Genomic DNA, 18,638 nt, shown 5'->3' on the forward strand with positions numbered 1-18,638 from the left:
CTGGAAACAGATCCAGCAAAATGAGCAGATCCTGCTGTCTCCTGGTCCTGCTGATCCCAGCAGCAACTCCCCCGCGAGTTCCTTCAGGGAACTTCACTCAAAGGGCTTCCATCATTTCAGCGCTTGTGAGAACTTGTTGCTTCCCAGTTCTCCAGCATCCTTCTGGATTTTGGAGCATTTCAGCACTTGGGTCAATGGCCCTTCCCTCATCCCTGCCCTGCAGCAGTTACAGTCACTGTTCCCTCGCCCTGGCTCCAGACCCTTTGCCAAAGTGCTGCCAAAGGCAGCACAGCTGGCTCTGGATCCCAGGTTGCTGCTGCTCTCCAGGATGACCTTCAGAGGGACACTTGGAGCGCTCCCTAAAGAGCTCCCGGTGGGACGGGGGTGGATTTCTCCTCCCCGGCTGGCTCCTGGCTGCAGTTCTACGCTCAGGGGAGTCCCGTTTGCTCAGCAGGCCTCTGCAGCGAGTCTGTAGCCAACGTGTGGCTCTGCTGGCAGCCCAAATGTGCCGTTCCCTTGCCCAGCCTGGCTGCAGCTGGGGGATCTGCTGGGCACGGCTGGGGATTTTCATGGCCAAAATCCTCCAGCGTCTTCACGTCTACATCTGCCCATTGCTTTGGAGAGCACAAATCACAGAACACTCCTCTCAGCTGACAAATGTCATTTATTGCCGGTTGCTGCAGCCACACCGCTGATCTACAAACACATGAGAATCAATTTCAGTTGAAAAATGTAATTTATTACAAATTGCTACATCCCTGCTGACAATAGATAACTGTACAGATCTCAGTTAAGGTACAAAACAGTCATTTATTTGATTATTACAACAATGCTACGTCAAAATATACAGACATCAACTTCCAGAAACAAAAACTAATTTATTGCCAACCTCTACAACAACTCACTATACACAAAGATCAACTGAAGTTTAACAACTTAATTTATTCCATGTTACTATAACTGTACAGCCCATATAGAAACAGAAAAATATCAAGATCTCTCCCTAAATAGCCCTATAGCAAGAACTGAATAAATAGAATTACGCAACTGTACAACTCCATCTATATTTAAATAGAACTAAATACATATCTAGAACCACCACAATACACAGATGTAAATATAAATACTCATATTATCTACAATACATATATAAATAGATAGATAAAACAACTGCATCTATACAAATATACAGCTAAACATCTCAACACATGTAAATATAATTACAGAAATAGATCAATATGCATACAAAACTATAAAACCAGACATATATACCAATACGAATACCAAGGTACCTATTTAAAGAGCCAAATACCTACAAGAACATCACTAGAAATAGATACCTAGACAAATGTATAGACAGGAAATAGAACTTGACAGAGACATAACAACATCCGTATATACTTAGATACATATATACACATGTATGTAACGAGAAACATGTATGTATATAGCTACACATCCATATGTATATACTACATCCATTCATGTAACAACATACACATAGAAATATACCTATGCAAATAGCACATACATAAATATCAATATAATTATCATGCTCTACGTGCAAGTCCATTCATCTATAAGCAGAACTACAAGCAGAGGGATTCCAGCTGCCCCATCTTCAAAGCCTCTCCCTCTGTCGCTTCCTCCCGTGCAGAGCAGCTCTCCTGGACGGGGACAGCAGATGGGATATCTGGGAAGCAAAGGGAACACTAAGTCAGGATTGGGACGTTTCCCTTGGCAGCAGCCATCGGGGAAGAGGAAATCTCAGAGCCTCCCCAGGAGGCTTAGAAAGAAAAACCAGGCCCAGCGGGCCAGGCTGTGGCGAGCGCAGCCCCGGCGGGACCGTCCCGCAGCCCCGGCAGCGCGGCACAGCCGGCACCGCTCCCGGGCCCTGCCGGCACAGCTGCCTTGCCCAAGGACAGCCCCTGTGCCGCCCGGGGCAGCCGCGCTGAGCGGCCCCAGCACGGGCAGGGCCCGCGGCCAAAGCCCACGCCAGCCTCACGCCCACCCTGCCTCAGCGGCCCTGGGGCCTCACCCAGGCTCTCGGGCGGCAGCAGCAGGTCCCCGTTCGCTGCTCTTGCTGGCGGCCTTCAGCTTCTCCCTGCTGGCTCCCGTCACTCTCCGGCTCTTCTCAACGACTTCAGGGCAGCTGTGGCAAAAGTGGAGGCTCTGGAATTGGTTCCACAGCCTGGCAGAGCCACAGGCCCAGACCCCTCTGTGCTCCCTGCTGGCCCCCTCCATCCCCTCAGCCCTGCCATGCCCTCAGCCAACCCCCAGTCCCCTCCCAGTTCCTTCAGCCCCTCACAGTCCTCTCCAGCCTCTCAGTCCCTTCTGACCCATCCCATCCCCTTAGACCTGGCACCCCCCTCAGCCTGTGCCACTTCCCTTTCACCTCAGTGCCACCACTGCCCTCTGCTCCCCCACACCCCTCAGCCCCACCAGCACCTCAACGTCACCGTCCCTTCAGTGTCACCTCTCCCCAGCCCCTCTGGCTCACCGCCCTCCAGCAGCTCCTCAGGGCACAGTGCCTGCGGCCGCCGGCAGCTCCCACCGCTCCAGGGACACCGGGGCTGCAGCTGCTGCTCCGCCCGGCCCGGCCGCCAGCTCGGACCCAGCACCGGAAGAGGGGACAGAGGGGGAAAGACGAGATGAAAAAGGCAGCCGAGGCAGGAAAAAGCTTAAAATGCAGGTCTAGGCCTATATAAACATCAATCTATGGATCTAAACATCCATTTACCTCTAGCTAAATAACTATGCACATTTATAAATAAAACTCTATATATGTATGTAGATTACTCTACACGTATATAAATGTAGATATGCACATCTAAAAATGTAAATACATCGACATAAATATAATTTTATCATCTAAATAACTACAGATACAAATTTAACTATACAGATCTATAAATATAAGCACATATATGCACAGCTCTGTAAATCTAAAAATGTAACTACATTATATATTAATCTAACTATGGAAATCTATAAAGCTATCTATAAACAGAGGGATTGCACCTGTCAGATGGTCACAGGCTCTCCCTCGGTCTCTTCTCCCCACGCAAGGCAGCCCTCCTGGAGAGGTAGATCAGATGGATATCTGGGAAGCAAAGGGAACACTGAGTCAATATTGGTCTCCATGCATCTTTCCCTTTGGAAGTAATTGTCCTTCTATCAAAGACTGCAAAAGATGGCCCGAAAGGCAGACTCTCACTTGGGAATTTCAGGCCTGCTCTTTAAAGAGCAGGGAGCATTCCAAGTTTTCAAAACCTCCAAAGGTTTGAAGTATCCCAGTAAAGCCTCAGCACTCGCAGTGCAAATGGCACCCACGAGAGCTTGAAGCACAGACAGTCCCAGCTCCCACACAGAAGCCCAGCCTTGCTCTTTCTCTGTGCTGACAGAGACACCTCAGTCCTCACTGAAATGGCTGAAGCTGACGGGTGCTGTGAGCTGAGTTACGAACCAGCACCGTTCCCTGCCATCTACAAAGTGCCCTCTGCAGTGAGCAACAGCTCCTCCAACACAACCATCAGCTCTGGCAGGAAGAGCTGGGAGGGAAAGAGCTCCCCACGAGGCCTGCAGGCAGCACCAGCTTTGCTCAAGCATGCAGATCCAAGGTGCTCCCTCTCTCCTATTACTTCTCGCTAATCTGGGGTAATTCAAGTTTTTCCTTTCCAAATCATAAATCCTTGTGATTTATTATTTGTTTGGCCTCTGCTGCTTGTATTTTTAATGTGTCTCACTAGAGCTATCAGCAGACTGGTACTACATTGATTTAATGCTCTGAGACAAAAAGCTCAGACTTCTACACTGACTTCTTGCTGGGGCTTTGCTCTCTTGATTCAAGAGTCCCTCAGTGTTGCCTCCAGAGCACTGTCACCCTGCAGCAAACTCATCCATGGACTTCAGGACAGAATTGGGACAGCCAGGTTGGTGACACAACTCCCACAGGCTGGGTTTATTCACTGCTCTCTGGCCACAGCACAGCACTCGGTGTCAGTGCCTCTGGAGAAGCGTGGAGGGCAGGGCTCGGGGAAGCTGTGCCAGGGCAGGATTTGACCTAAAGGCACCAGGAAGCACCAACCCTGCAGACAAGAACTCAACTCTTCTCATCTCCCTTCCTGCCAGAGGCAGGCTCAGAGCAGCCACCTCAGAGCTCTCTAAAGCAGTGTGGGCTCTCTCCTTACCAGGCTCCTCGGGTTCCAGGGAACTGTTCCTGCAGCTCTCGGTGCCAGTCAAAGCTCCCTCTGCTGCAGCCTTCCTCACAGCCTCCCCTCCTGAATTGTCCTGAAAAGAAAACCAGAAAGAAAGAAACCCAAAGATCACTCACTATTTTCTGCAGGGACACCATAGCTCAGAGCCTGCAACATTTCCTTCTCTTAAGGAAGAAAATGCTTTTGAAAACTGCTGTGGGTGAGATTACAGAAGACAAAAGGCCTTCAACAGTCCAGAAGATTGACTTCTCAAACACAGCCCAAAAGCTGTCCCAGCTGACAACGTTGAACGTGGGGAGTGACAATGAACACATGGAGTGGGCACTGAGAAAGGAGTCCTGCCAGCTCCTGGCACAGGGGTGTGCTCCTCCCTCCAAAGCCCTGAGCAGAACAGGCTCATCCAGGCAGCAGCTTTACAGGGACTGCATGGGAGCACACATCTCTTCCCACAGAGATGCCCAAGAGGAAGGTGCTTGAGCTCTGGAACACGGAGAGCAAGACTGGCAAGCTTGCCCAGCTGAGGATTTCCCAGACAGAAGCAGGACAGGAGGCACCAGGTTACTGAGAGGAGCAGAAAGCTGCAGCTCCAGCCCATCCCCAAGCACGGCTCTGGCAGCGCCTGCACGCTCGGCACGGCTCACACAGCAGCAGCAGCAGCTGCAGCCCAGCCCTTGCTTTGCCTTGGCCTTCCCACCCAAAACAGGCAGAGCCCACTGCTGCTGCTGCTGTCAGGGAGGCACCTCTTGCATGCCCCTCCCTGCACGGGACCCTTTGCCTTCAGTGGCAATTCTCCCCACACTCTTCTCTTCTGTCCCATCACACAAAGCCTCTTAGAACCTTCAAAGCTTCCACTTCCTCACCACAAATGCCCCTGCACCAGGAATTCTTCCCAGCAAAAGGAGCACTCAAACTTGGCCAACACCTCTCATCCTCACTAAGGGCTATCCCCCTTCTCATTCCCTCTTCTTTTGGAGATCTTGCTTTGCCAAGCAAATCCTCCCCTGTCCATTCACAGCTGAGCTCAAGAAGCCTTTCCTTCTCAGCCATGCAACAACATTCACAGCTCTCAGTCCAGCCCCTTTCATCCCTGTCCAATGGAGTTACCTGAGCCAAGGGAGACCTCTCAGGCAGGGAGGACGAAAGCATCTCCTCCAGCGTCTCAAGCACAAGGTCCAGATCCAGCGGTGGCAATTCCTCTTCCCCAGGACTATTCCATGCCCAGCTGGAGGCTGTCCATGCTGCCCAGCCAGCACAGCCAGCTGGAGCACTGGGGGCTGGATGGCCTGGTGTGGCTGCAGGAATCCAAACACATTGGTCAGGCTCCAGAATGTGGCTTTGGGATGCAGAGCTCTACTGCTGCCTTGCAGCAAACATCACAGGAAGCACACAGCAAACTCAATTCCAGAAATGTATTCCAACTTCCCAGGGGACTGGAACACTGATTTCTTCCTCTTAAAAAGTATTTCATCTAATTGTTGAGTGTGTATATTAAAGGATGGACTGTAAAATTGATCTACACACACACACACACACACTAACACTTTATAATCCCAGTCTTTTCTATCTCCCCAGCAGCTTTTGCATTTGGCTGCTTCTGAGTTTCTCATCACAACCGACCACAGAAAGTGGATTCACCCAGGAAGAGCCCAGATCTGCAGACACACGTGCTAAAATTCAGCTTTGATTGTATCGTAAAAAGCAACCTTGGGGGTGAGGCCGTATTCTGCAGCTGCAGCAGTTCTGGGGACACACAGAGCCCACTGAAATTTAATAGCCTTCTTTGCAGGAGAGACAGTCTGTAAGCTCTGCAATATCCTATCAGCATCCTAGTTGGGCTTCATTCCAAGAAAGATGGAAGTTCACCTGACACTGAGCAGTTGTGGACAAATTTTTCACCCCTACAGAGAGGCTGTCTGGAAAATGCCCAGAACACCCTCCAAATCTGCAGCAAGGCCAGGAAAAGCAGACAGAGATTGGTTTTGTTTTCACAGTCCTGCTTCCTAGCACACCTGACACTTTCTACCGCATTCACACTTGAGATGTACACATGACAGAGCCCTGTGCAAAAACACTTCAAACGGTCGCTTTCCATGAGCTTTCTGAAAAGCAAGGGTAGAAACTCTTTCCCTACCTGATGGGCTGTAGGCTGGGGTGTGCTGCTCTGAAGTGCAGCTGCTGCTCTCCAGAAGAGCCACAGAAGTGCCCTGATGGTCTCCAGGAACCGGTGGAATGATGAGCTCAGGCTGGCGTTGAACTTGGCGCTTGCCTGGCTCCTCTGATGACACCCCAAGAAGTTCGGAGGTGACAAACACTTTCTTGGGAGGTGCTGGGGAAGCCTCACGCTCCTGAGCACCGGCACTTGTACTGGAAGGGCCTGGAGGCAGCTCTGAAACCACAGGTGAGGCAGCAGCGAGGTTCTGGCACGAGGGAGCTGTGGAGCAGAGAGGGAAGAAGAAAGGAAGCAAAGGGAAGGCTGGGTCATTACTGGTCTTTGGGTGCGTTTCCCTTGGCAGCAACTGTACTTCTATCAGGAAAGGCAAAAGCTCCCATCCTCCCAAGCAGGGTGACAAAGGAAAACATCCCCACGTGTTCTGGGCCTTTGCAACAGCCAATTCTATTTAGCTCTCCCCTATTCATTCAACCACTGAAAAAACTGTGTCGCTGCAATCCCCTGGCAGGAGGCAACTGCCACAAACCCAACTGCCAGGTCCTTTCCCCTCTGCTCCAAAGGGACACAAAACTTTATAATCACAAAGTATAACCACAAATCCTATCTCCCCAGGAGCTTTTGGATTGGGCTGCTTAAGTTTCTCATCATGCTGGACCACAGCAAGTGGATGCACTCAGGAAGAGCTGAAATCTTCAGAAACACACACCGAAATTAAACTGTGACTTTATTCTAAAAACAACCTTGTGCGTGAGGCCGTATTCTGCAGCTGCAACTGTTCTGGGGCACACAGAGCTCACTGAAATTTAACAGCATTCTTTGCAGGAGAGAGACAATCTGTAAGCTCTGCAATATCCTATCACCATCCTAGTTTGGCTTCAATCAATGAAAGAGGGGAGTTCACCCAACACTGACCACTTGCCAGGCAATGCTTTTCGCCTCGCCCTTGCACCTCAGCACAGAGGCTGTCTGGAAAATGCCCAGGAGAGGCTCCATATGCGGAGGAAGGACAGGAAAAGCAGACAGAGCATTCTTTTGCATTCAAGGTCCCTCTTGCTAGGCGACTTGACACTTTCTACCTGCTTCTCACCTGAGATCTACCCATGGCAGAGCACTGCGGGAAAATACTTCAAACGGTCGCTTTCCAGGACCTGTCTGAAAAGCAAGGGTAGAAACTCTTTCCCTACCTGATGGGCTGCGGGCTGGAGTGTGCTGCTCTGAGGACGTGCAGCTGCTGCTCTCGCGAAGGGCCCTGGAAGTGGCTTGATGGTCGATGCAAACCAGGCGAACCATGAGCTCAGGGCGGCGTTTCAGGTCCACGCGAACCAGCGGAATGGTGAGCTTACGCAGATGAAATTTGCGAATGAGGGCGATTGATGGTTCCTCTGATGAAGCCCCTGGAAGTCTGGAGGTTGCAGACACTTTCTTGGGAGGTGCTGGGGAAGCCCCAGACTCCTGAGCACCTGCACTTCGCCTGGAAGGGCCTGGAGGCAGCTCTGAACCCTCAGGTGAGGCAGCAGCGAGGTTCTGGCGCGAGGGAGCTGTGGAGCAGTGAGGGAAGAAGAAAGGAAGCAAAGGGAAGCCTGCGTCACTATTGGTCCTCAGGTATGTTTTCCTTGGCAGCAACTGTACTTCTATCAGGGAAGACAAAAGCTCCTATCGTCCCAAGCAGGGTGACAAAGAAAAAAATCCCCACATGTTCTGGGCCTTTGCGAACACCAATTCCTTGTCAATTTAGCGCTCCCCTGCTCGTTCAACCGTCTGGGAAAACTGTCCCGCTGCAATTCCCTGGCAGGAGGCAACTGCCACAAAGCCAACTGCCAGATCTTTCCCCTCTGCTCCAAAGGGACAGGAGGCTCCCTCCAGCTGGGCCTGACCGCGACCGAGCCCTCGGCACTCACACGCACTTACGGAGAGCTCCCCAGGCATCCCAGGGCCGGGCAAGGAGCAGCGCCAGCCACGGCGCAGGGCTGCGCCAGCTGCAGGCCCAGCGGGCCAGGGTGTTTGCTGTGAGCGCAGCCCCGGCGGGACCGTCCCGCAGCCCCGGCAGCGCGGCACAGCCGGCACCGCTCCCGGGCCCTGCCGGCACAGCTGCCTTGCCCAAGGACAGCCCCTGTGCCGCCCGGGGCAGCCGCGCTGAGCGGCCCCAGCACGGGCAGGGCCCGCGGCCAAAGCCCACGCCAGCCTCCGTGCCCGCAGCTCCCACCCCGTCTCACCGGCCCTGCGGGGCTCCTGGAAGCGGCTGCGCGGGCGCCTGCGCTCCTCCCGCCCGGCCGCAGGTCGCTGCCTCTTGGCTCTGGTGCAGCGCCTGATGCAGAGGAGGAGGTGGGGGCGGTCGCGGCGAAAGCTGGGGTTCCTGAAGTGGACCATGGCCCCGGCATCGCCCGGCACAGCCGCGCCAACGCGGCCCGCCGCCTCATGGAAGCCGTAGCGGCTCAGCTGGCAAAGGAAGCTGCGGAACCGCGTGGCTTTGAAGGCGTCCGGGGACATGGCCGCCCCCTCTCGGCCCGCCCCGTGGGGGCCGGCCGGGCTGAGCAGCTCCTGCTCAAAGAGGGCGCGGTCGATGAGCAGCCCCTGGCCCTGGCTGTCCCAGCGCACGGAGCGGACGCGGGGGCTGTTCGCCAGGCGCCACAGCTTGGCGGGGAAGGTGCGGGCGTCGAGCCCGGCGGGCAGCGGCAGCTCGGCCATCGCGCCTGTCGCCCACTGGCGCCGCAACGGCCGCAGCGCAACGGCCGCGGCTGCACCGGCGGCGCGCGGCCTGAGGGGGGCGCTGCGCTCGGCCCCGCGCGGGAACGAGCGGCACAAAGCCGGGGCTGCGGGCACAGCGCGGGCGGGGCGGCTCCCGGGGCGCTGCCCGGGCGCGGCACGGACCGGAGCGGGGCAAACCCTTTCTTTCTCTGCGTGGCATCGGCCTTCTGGCCTTGGCGTGCAGCACAACCCCAAACCACCGAGGCATGCGCAGAGAGGAACTTTCGGAGAGGGGTCCAAACGGAGGAGTCCCGTGGGAAACTCGGGTTCCTCTTTGTCCAGGGAAAGCAAAACCGCTCTGTGTTCAGCATAGCTGAAGGGAGGAAAAAGGTCTTCGACTGAGTAGCTTCACTGTTTAGGTTGGGGTTGCAAACAGAGTTCTCCACTTCAAAGCACACGGGTCAAATGGGACAAGGGGAAATGATGACCAGGAGAGACTTGAGGACATTCTTTTTGCCTCTTTTCCAGCCAGCTGGCTGGTTCTTTCTCACTGTCTCTGCCTGTCTTCAGCAGATTTGGCACATTTCTCATTCTTTGGAATCAGAAGCGGCAACAGGAAGGGGCAGCAATTTTGTCAGCGTTGCCATCAAAGTTAAAATCCTGCCCCGTGGAAGGATGTTGCTTTCCCCAAGGGCTTAATGGCCTACAGTTGTAGTGAACTCACGCTGGTGTCTTCAGCAAGATGTTTTGCCTTTTTCTTTCCTCAGGAATCACCTCTTCTCTTCTTTATTTTCCCCATTTTGGGGCGAGTTCCAATGCAAAATCCCTCCTGTAGCCAAGTCTTTTCAATGGAGACTGAAAAGGGAGATCTTGCAAAGATCTGTGCTTAGTGTCACTTGTTCTTTCTATTTTAAATTCTCTCTTGACTCTTGAACTGGAAACACTTTTCAGTCATAGCTGGGGAAAAACAGACTTATTTTCCCCCTCTTTTTAAATTTCTGCCTTTTTTTTTTTTAATGTCTTTGCATCGTTTAACCCTGAGGGCTCATGTGAGTATGTTTGGTGCTATGGCATAAGCTCATCCCACACACAGAGCAGATGCTCTCCTTACATCCAGCTTTGTCTTGAGTTCCAGCTAACACTGCCTTCTCTTGCCCTCCTTCCAGGTCCCTTTGTGAGGAGCCCTGCCCTGTCACTTCAGTCCCTGCTCTGTGGGTGACATGCTGACCCAAGGAGAGTTGGTCTCATCACATTCTGGAATAGTCTTTTGCACTGAGTGGTTTAAAGATGCCCTGTCATCTCTTCCTCTGTGTGCTGTCATCTCTTCCTCTGTGTGCTGGCTTTCTCAGAAAAATTGAAACCCACTAGCTAGAAAATCTCTTCCCAATTCCTCTTAAATATCTTTAAACGGTACCTGAATTATGAATGATCCACCTCGGTGGGATGGGGTTTGTCTTTCTTTAAACGCAGTGTAACAACTCTTGTAAAAATTATCCCAGCGACTGAATTGCAACAACATTTCTAAGGAATAGGCAAAAAGGAGAAGACAGGAGCTCAGAAGAGAAGGGACATCTTTCCCCATGTTTCGTGGCCCTTATTTCCCACACATTTGTCTATGTGCTGCTTCATCCAGAAAAGCCTCTTTGAAGATCTCCTCTGTAATCTCTGTGAGTTATGAGAAACACACGATCACTGGACCTGTGCCCTACTGGAGATGAGGAAGCAGGTGGCTGAAGAGCGGATTGTCCATTGGAAAGTTTAGTCACCCCTGTAGTATGGTTATGGTTGCATTGACTTTTCCACAGTACTCTGTGGCTAAGAATGAGAAGTTACCCTTAGCTGTGTTTTGAGGATGCTGAAACTTGAGAAGAAGTGTGCTTATCTTGTGTCTGGCAGCATGACTCTTCCCCAATTTTCTACCCTACTGGTAGAATTTAATGTCGGTTACAGACACCACAAGGCAAATCATGGGTATTACATTTCAGTGTTTGGGCCAAAAATTGGCTTAAAAATTTACAACAGAAAAGGTTATTAAGTTTTAGGAAAGAAAAATCCTTAAAACTGTGGTATATGATTTTAGATTAAGATTTTTTTCTAAAAATTACTCCTTGCCCCTGTAAAAATAATTTGTAGAGAACATAACTCAGGGTGCAGGCCTGATCACTTTAAGTATTATTGCTGTTCCGTGTCTTTCCTTTTTCCCTACATGGCACTGTAGCTTTTGAATCACAATTTTTACCACTTTGAAAATGCAGTTTTCGTGGTTTTCCTACTGGTGAATACTTACCAGTTCCAAGTTAAAGAGTAGTCAGTTCTGAAAGCGAAATATGCCTTATGTAAATACATTTTTTCACTAGTCTCCTGGTATTATGTGCAACAGGGCAACATCAAAACACTCTATACTGACTTATTTTTGAGAAGCTGTTAGAAATTACTAATATTTTCAGTATATCTGCAATACATTAGTGTGTGTTTCAGGTGAAACTGTCCCTTGTGCTCTTCTGCTAGCATGTAGGATCTCCTTGCAGCGTAGGAAGACACAATTTTCACTTTCTGATTGGCCCACAGCTGTGTCACTGCCTTCACCTTTCCATCTCAGATGCTCAGACAGTTTTTCCTCCAACACCTGCGATAGCAATGTCCCTTAAGGTGATGCGGACATGGTGGGCATGCAGCACCCAAGCTGTTCCTGATCTTCTGGGAACTAACTGCTGGTCCTGAACCCATCCTTTGCTGTTTACTTCTATACCATACTTGTGGCAAAGGCTGTTCCTGCCAGTGTTGTAGGTTACTTGGTCTAACCACAGCACCATGAAGAGTAGAAGCTGAAGAAATAAATGTCTGTTTTTCTGACCAATTTACCTGGAGTCTGGATTTGGACTTACATTGCTGATAGAAGTGAGAAATTCCTGGCAAACGATTCCTGGGAAACAAGTAATAAGTCATTGAATTTAGCATGTGTTTCTTGGGTTCCTTGGCTACAGAATGGGGAAGAGAATCTTCATCACTTTCTTCTTCCTCCTTACAGATGTGGTTTTAACCCAGTATGGGAACACCTAGACCCCAAGTTTGACATAACTAAAAATATTTGCCTAGGAGGTAGAATCCCATCAGGCAAAGGGAATCTTACTGCAACAGCAGGTACAGAGCATCCACGCTTTTGAGTCCAGTGAATTCAAAACACAGGTTTTGAAACCAACACTTAGGGGGCCACCTTAGTCCCTGGACTTTAGAGGGTAAGAAGAGAGAACATAAAGTCTTTTATACAAAAACCAGAACCACAAAGCAAAAAATTCATGGTAACTGCCCTGAAACTGCACCTCAGTTTTAGGATGAACTTGGTCTGAAATGCTTCTTCACTGAACTTCACAAGCAGCTTCTGCCTCTTTCTGTTTGCTCCCTTGGGTTTGTTTGTCTGCAAACACCATCTCAGGTTGTTCTAGTGCTGCTCCCCCCGACTAAAATCTCTCTGCACATTCTGCAGCCTCCACTGAATATCTGCATGAACTGCTTTGTGTGATGTCTGCACAAGTCTTGTTAAACCTGAAGCTGTGATGCCCTGGTTTGGGTCAGCCTGTCTCCTGGACATGCTGCTCACGTCTGCCAGGATGGTTCTCCTCCCTCAAGTGAGCTGAGCTAGTGGAAGCGCCCCAGGGACGTTTAAGAGCGCAGCTACCTCAGGTGGAAGAAATTCTCATCGTCTGTGCCCGTTCAGGCTGGCTGTGACTGTGCCGAGGGGAAATGGCATTTGTTACCTGAGTAGCTCCAGGAGGACTAAAGGTCATGGTGAAATGCTCTGGTGAGGGCTGTGGCAAAGGAACAAAACTGGGATTAAGGGGAGTTTTCAGTAATAATTGCATCTCGTTCTGGCTGCTGTCACAGGTAGTTTAGTCACTGGCTAAGGTAGCTCAGAAGTGATTTTGGAATACTGCTGTTGGACTTTACATGGTATGGACTCTTCCTCATCCAGATGTGTGGCTGTGAGCCTGTGTGTTTATCAGTGACACACAAGCTGAGAGAGGCAGACAAATTCTGCAGGGCTCCTGGGGTTCAGGTGCCCTCCGGCATCCTTCTGCTTGCTGGAAAAGCTTCTTGCCAAGCAATGGAAGAAATATCTCCCTCTTCTTGTCCAGGAGTATCAACTTGGCCACCTGCATCTTGCAGCTCATGTCAAGGGAAGTACTGGGGACCTGGACATCCCAGACTCAAAACTCACCTCATATGTTTGCTGTGTCCTTCAGTAAAGAATGTCTTCTTACCAGAGGAACTTGAAGACATTCTAGACCTAAGCCAAAAGAAAAGAAAATAAAGAAATTAAAGCATCCATTGTCAGTATTTAGGATAAAGAAAATGCAAATATTTGCAAAAGGACCAAGTGAAGAAATGAAGAAACAAAGCAGGGTTTATTCTCTTAAAGCTAGGAATAAAAGTCTGCCTGCTTATGCATCCAACTGCTTTCCAGGTATGCACCTGCCAGGGATTTTACCTTTCTGTATACTGTAGGTCTCAGGCTAAAACCATAAACAGGCAAACCAAACCAAAACAAACTAACCAACCAAACAAAAAATCTCCACAAAAATCCCCAAGCCAACCCAAAACTAAACTAAGCTAAACTAAACTAAACTAAACTAAACTAAACTAACAACAACAAAAAAACCCCAAACATCAGCCTCCCCCCCACCAAACCAAATCCAAAGAAGGTGGAGAATCCTGTTTCCATAATGTCTCTCCTTTGACACAAGACAGTTTAGATTTCTTTTGAAATGTAAAGGAAAACATACATTCTAGGTAACAAGATTCAATTCTCACCTGAATAAATAAGAAAGAAGGACATTTTAGTGTGGGGAGGATCTGTCCCTTACTCTTCAGCAAAAAAACTGGTACCTTACTTTCCTGGAAACATCACTTCTGTTTATGGTATCACAGTCACTACTGACTCGGCCAAATAACAGCTCCTTGTCTGCCGAGGAATACAGCCATGATTCTCAGGTATTTCGGTGTGTGGAGATAAGCAGGTGAAAAGGAGCACAAGCCATCTCCTCTGAGCTCCTGCTGTTTATGGGAACAGATACGGGCCTTGGGGATGTGAAAAACGGGGTTCACTCTTAGCAAAATTTTAAGGAAAGTTTAATAAAAGGGACAATTAGGAGACAACAGCAAAAAGGGCACTACGGCCGGGTGCTTTGGCAGAGATCCAAAGGCACACACCTCTACATCCAAAAGATCCTCTTTAAAAGTACATCTCTTATTGCATATTCACCACAATCATGCATGATTCATAAATTCTTTGGAGTTTCTGTGTATCATCCCATCAGCCTTATCTTCCTCCTTGGCTCCGTTCCGTCTCTGCTCCCTCCATAAATTCTTCTCTCTGGGTTCGGGTCTTCTTCTTTCTCTGCTAAGATACTCCAGGAATGTGAAGGCTTTCTCTGCCTATCTTTTCTAAATTGACTACATAAACAATAGACATTCTATATCATGTATTACTTGCAGAACCTAGGTAATGTTTTTCTGTCATTAAGGAACATGAAAAAAAAGCCAACATCACAATACATTCATAACAATTACGTAACGTGCGAAAAGCCAACATCACAACACATTCATAATATTCCTGGGAAGGAATTGTGTGCACAGACACAGTAGGATTGCTTCTGTCTCCTGTAATTACTCCAATTAGATGATGGCCAGAGCTTTTAGGCAGAAAGCACTGTGACAATAATTTACAATATTCCCCAAACTACCCCTGTGGTTTTGATTTTCTTACTGATTAGGTTCAGTGTCTGGCCTCAAGAAATCAGTCCAAAAAGAACAGGCGAACCTCAGCTTGCAAGTCAGAGTGCCAGTCTTTCAGCTGTCCTTTATGCAGTATGTGCAAACAGCTTTTCAACATATTTGCAAAAAAAATCGATTAGTTCTTTCTATACCTATCCAGAACCTGACTGTTGGGGTTTTAGGAGCTCTCCCTCGGTTCTTTTTTTCTCTTGAAGAATTTTCCCCATCCAGGTTGCCAGGGTGCTTAAGAAAAACAAAAGACCTGGCCACAGGGGGAGGGAGGGGTCCGTCTGGCTACTCTCTTTCACCTGGGCTTCTGGGCTGTTAGTTCCTGGCATTTGGATGGAGGGAGAGGCTGGAAGGAATTTGTCAGCACTGGAGACTTCTGCTTCTTCGGCTGCCTTCCTTCTACCGGAGAAACCCTGGGATCCCAAGCCCGCCTTCCCTGCCCCGCTGGGAGCCGGGCTGCGGCCGCCCTGCCCCCGCCGTTGCTTGGAGCCTTCGCTGCTCTGTAGCCCCGCGCGCCCTGTGTCACGATCCGCTAATGCAAGCGGGGGTCGTGATGGTTCGTTTCTCGATCTCAGAGTGTAAAAGGACACAAGAGATTTCAGTTTTAATCAAAACAGTGCACCTTTATTAAGTGCCCACAACACAGTAATGCAATAGAAGAGAGAAAGAGAGAGATAAAGAAACACAAAGTAGAGAGGAAGAAAAAGGGGGAGCAATAGCTACCAACGGATGAGACGAAGTCCTCGTGGTCTTCTGCCAATAGATCCATCTTCTTTCCGCAGGGAGATCTCGGGCTCAGTTATTTCAGAAAGTCCCTTTATAGTCCTTTTCAGAAGCGAGGGGCAACTGGCCAAGAGGTTGGGAAATCTACAGCCGTTGTTATGGGGCCCATTGCTTTGGGAAACAGGAACAGGACAGGTGTACAGGACGGGTCATTCCTTTCTGCTTCAGCGCAGTCCTTCCCGCCTGGGCAGCAAGAACAGCGCAGTCCATTGCGACCTGCACTAATTTTCCTCAGGAATGCGTACCAGTTCCCAGTGGGCACACCCACAGGCAACACTTGGCAGACATCCAACCTCAGCCAGGCCAGGACTCCTGTGTTCAGTCTCTGTCCTCGGCGGTGATCGTGAGGCAGATGAGGGATCTTCGGACCGTCTCTTACACCCTGCCTGCCCGGACCTCCGGGGGATTCTCACCGCAGCTCCGGAGCTCGATCCATCTCGTCTGCCACCCGGGATTTGTGCTCGTCCCTGCTGTTCCAGCCTGCTGTTCCCAAGGGTCCGGCCGGACACTGGGATCGGCTGCCCAGGGGTTTGTGGAGCCTTTGTCCCATCCCTTCCCGGGACCCCAGGGCGCCATTGCCGCGTGCTCCCCGAGCTCGCTCCGGAGCGCCCCCTGCAGCCGCGGGGGAACCATCGCACCCGCCCCGCTCACCGGGAGCCGCCAGCGCCCCTGCCGGCTGCGAGCGGAACTGCACCCGAGGGGAAAGGGCCCGGCAGCCGAGAGGGCTGGCACTGGGTTTGTGCTTCTGTCTGCTGTTACTGCCGCAGTTATTGCTGTTTGTTTGACTGGTTATACACACACAGATATACAATAGTAAAGAACTGTTATTCCTGTTCCTCATATCTTTGCCTGAAAGCCCTTTGATTTCAAATTATAATAATTCGGAGGGAAGGGGGTTACCAGTTTTTTTTCTTCCATTTCAAGGGAGACTCCTGCCTTTCTTGGCAGACACTCGTCTTTCAAACCAAGACCTTGACTCTCCCCTCTTTTTATTTTGATTGGAGATCAAAATATGATTCTTTTCTGGACATGGAAGTAAGAACCAGCTGCAAATACAGGCTACAGGTGTGAATCGATACTGCAGGAACTGAGCTGTAGCTCGGAATTAGAGGCAAGAAGTGGTGCCATGGCGAATGTGAACATTCAGTGCTGACACAGGAGCCTTCTGCAATGCCTACCGGCCCATGGTTGACATTGCTATGAACTCTCTATCTGGTGTTACAAAGAGTGTAGAAGAGCTGACCTGAAGTAAAAAAAATAGCCATAATGCTCCTTTTGTTAATATGGTGAACAGTGACTATCTAATATTACAGACCTCATAGAACTGAGTATTCAGATTTCCACTTAGTACACGCTGGCAGTTTGAAGTCAACAGGTCTGTATAAATCAAGGTATCAATACAAATTAAATTTGCTCTTTGATCTAACTAAAAACGTCTCATTGTCTGATAAGTTTAGTAGACATTTGCAAGGTCAGCAATCCACTGTTTACCTTTTCTTTTTTTCTTCAGTGTCTATTCTGCAGAAAATGTTCTAGAGAGTAATCAGTTTGGGTGTAATTAAAATGCCAGTACATTTCGTGTAGCCATTTTAGTATCAGAACAAAGCCATAAAGACTGCACAGCCTTTTAAAATACCTTTAAAAATAAATTTTTAAATCAACAGCCTGAAGAGGGCTCAGAATAAAACCTCTATCAAATCTCAACTCCACTGGAAGATTCCCTTCCTTGTCACCCTGTGAATAAGCTCTACATTCACTTTCTGAATTGTCCCTTGTTTTTTCAAGATGGAAAGTCCTTTTATGGTGGTTTTGTTATGGTTAGGAATTGGGGAAGGGTCTCCCCTTCCCTCATCAACTCCACACTGCAGTGCCTTTGGAATACGGCCCACTGGCCGTTTTTTGCTCAGCCATGGTACTTCTACGTGAGGCAGAAAGTTCAGCAGCATTTCCAGCTAAAAGCCCATGAGGAGTGGGGCAGCCAGAGCATGCTGTGCAGATAGAGGCCGGCAGCTGTGACTCGAGAGGGTTTTGGTTCCTGCCCAGCGCAGCGGGTGCGTCTCCTCTGTGACTGCCCCCCCTTCCCAGGTGCCCGTGGATAGCAGGTACGAGGCTCTGCAGGGGGAACGGAACAGGGTGGGGATGTCTGCTGGCAATAGAGTGCAGCGGAGAGCAAACAGTCCAGGGTGTTCCTGGAGTGTGGGACAGAGAACTTCTGACACAGCTGGTGACTGAGCCAGCGAGGGAGGCACCGCTGGACCTGCTGTTTGTGAGGGGAGAAGGGCTGGTGGGTGACAGGAGGGTCGGAGGCGGCCTTGGGCTCGGTGATCACGAAATGCGTGTGTTTGATTGCCAGAGAAGGAAGGAGAGGGAAAAGGTTTACCTGTAACAAATTGTGAATTCCTTAAGCTTTAACAGACAGTGCTTAGTCCTGTATTGCCCCACACCAGTGATTAATGTGTGCAAGTGGATAAGTTAGCCTTGAGAATAAAGAGAGGGGGCCTGCTAAGAAGACAGCTGCAATGCATTCAAGGGGAAGAAAGTGGTTTTAGGAGGCTCTTGAGCATAGAAGGAGAATTTGCAGAACAACCACCAGAGGCCCTCAAGAGACCCCTCCTCTCAATGTCAGTAATTCTGGGGAAGTGATTTAAATATGTCAAATACTTTGTGGGAATGTTTAGCCTGTGAGTTTGAGCAAAGTAATGAATATGTCTTAGTTCCATGGATACAAACGAGTAGATGAGATTGCTGGGTGTGCCCGTGTTAGCAAAGTGATTCCTCATGCACCTAGTGCTGAAATAAAGTAATGCCTCCTTTCTGACGCTGAGATGGCAGCAGGGATCAGGCCCTGCTTGGTAACTTCCATTTTGGTCATTTCTATTGAAGAATAAAGAAAGGTTGAAATGAAACCTTTTCAAGCTGTTTCCATCTGGTTTACCTTTTGGGTGGCCAAAGCTCTCTGCCCCAGGTGGCCTGGGTGTGTGCAGGGAAATGCAGCCTCCCCA

General features: G+C 49.9%; 1 protein-coding gene and 1 long non-coding RNA gene across 2 annotated transcripts; both read right to left on the reverse strand.

The window, feature by feature from the left end:
* Positions 1-1,181: 1,181 nt before the first annotated feature.
* On the reverse strand, positions 1,182-2,793 carry LOC138103959 (uncharacterized). The gene is made up of 3 exons (XR_011147901.1): positions 2,501-2,793; positions 2,039-2,152; positions 1,182-1,693 (listed from the first exon to the last, which is right to left on the reverse strand). It is a non-coding gene; the product is annotated as an uncharacterized lncRNA (long non-coding RNA).
* Positions 2,794-2,990: 197 nt separating this feature from the next.
* On the reverse strand, positions 2,991-9,072 carry LOC138103940 (uncharacterized protein DKFZp434B061-like). Its single transcript, XM_069002602.1, has 6 exons — positions 8,601-9,072; positions 7,572-7,925; positions 6,349-6,648; positions 5,322-5,509; positions 4,191-4,290; positions 2,991-3,103 (listed from the first exon to the last, which is right to left on the reverse strand). The coding sequence occupies exons 1-6, from the start codon at positions 9,070-9,072 to the stop codon at positions 3,033-3,035; spliced, it is 1,485 nt and encodes a 494-aa protein (XP_068858703.1). The 3' UTR covers positions 2,991-3,032.
* Between the last annotated feature and the right edge of the window lie 9,566 nt (positions 9,073-18,638).

Source organism: Aphelocoma coerulescens (genome assembly GCF_041296385.1).
Source record: "Aphelocoma coerulescens isolate FSJ_1873_10779 chromosome Z unlocalized genomic scaffold, UR_Acoe_1.0 ChrZ_unloc_scaf_1, whole genome shotgun sequence".
NCBI classification, from domain to species: domain Eukaryota; kingdom Metazoa; phylum Chordata; class Aves; order Passeriformes; family Corvidae; genus Aphelocoma; species Aphelocoma coerulescens.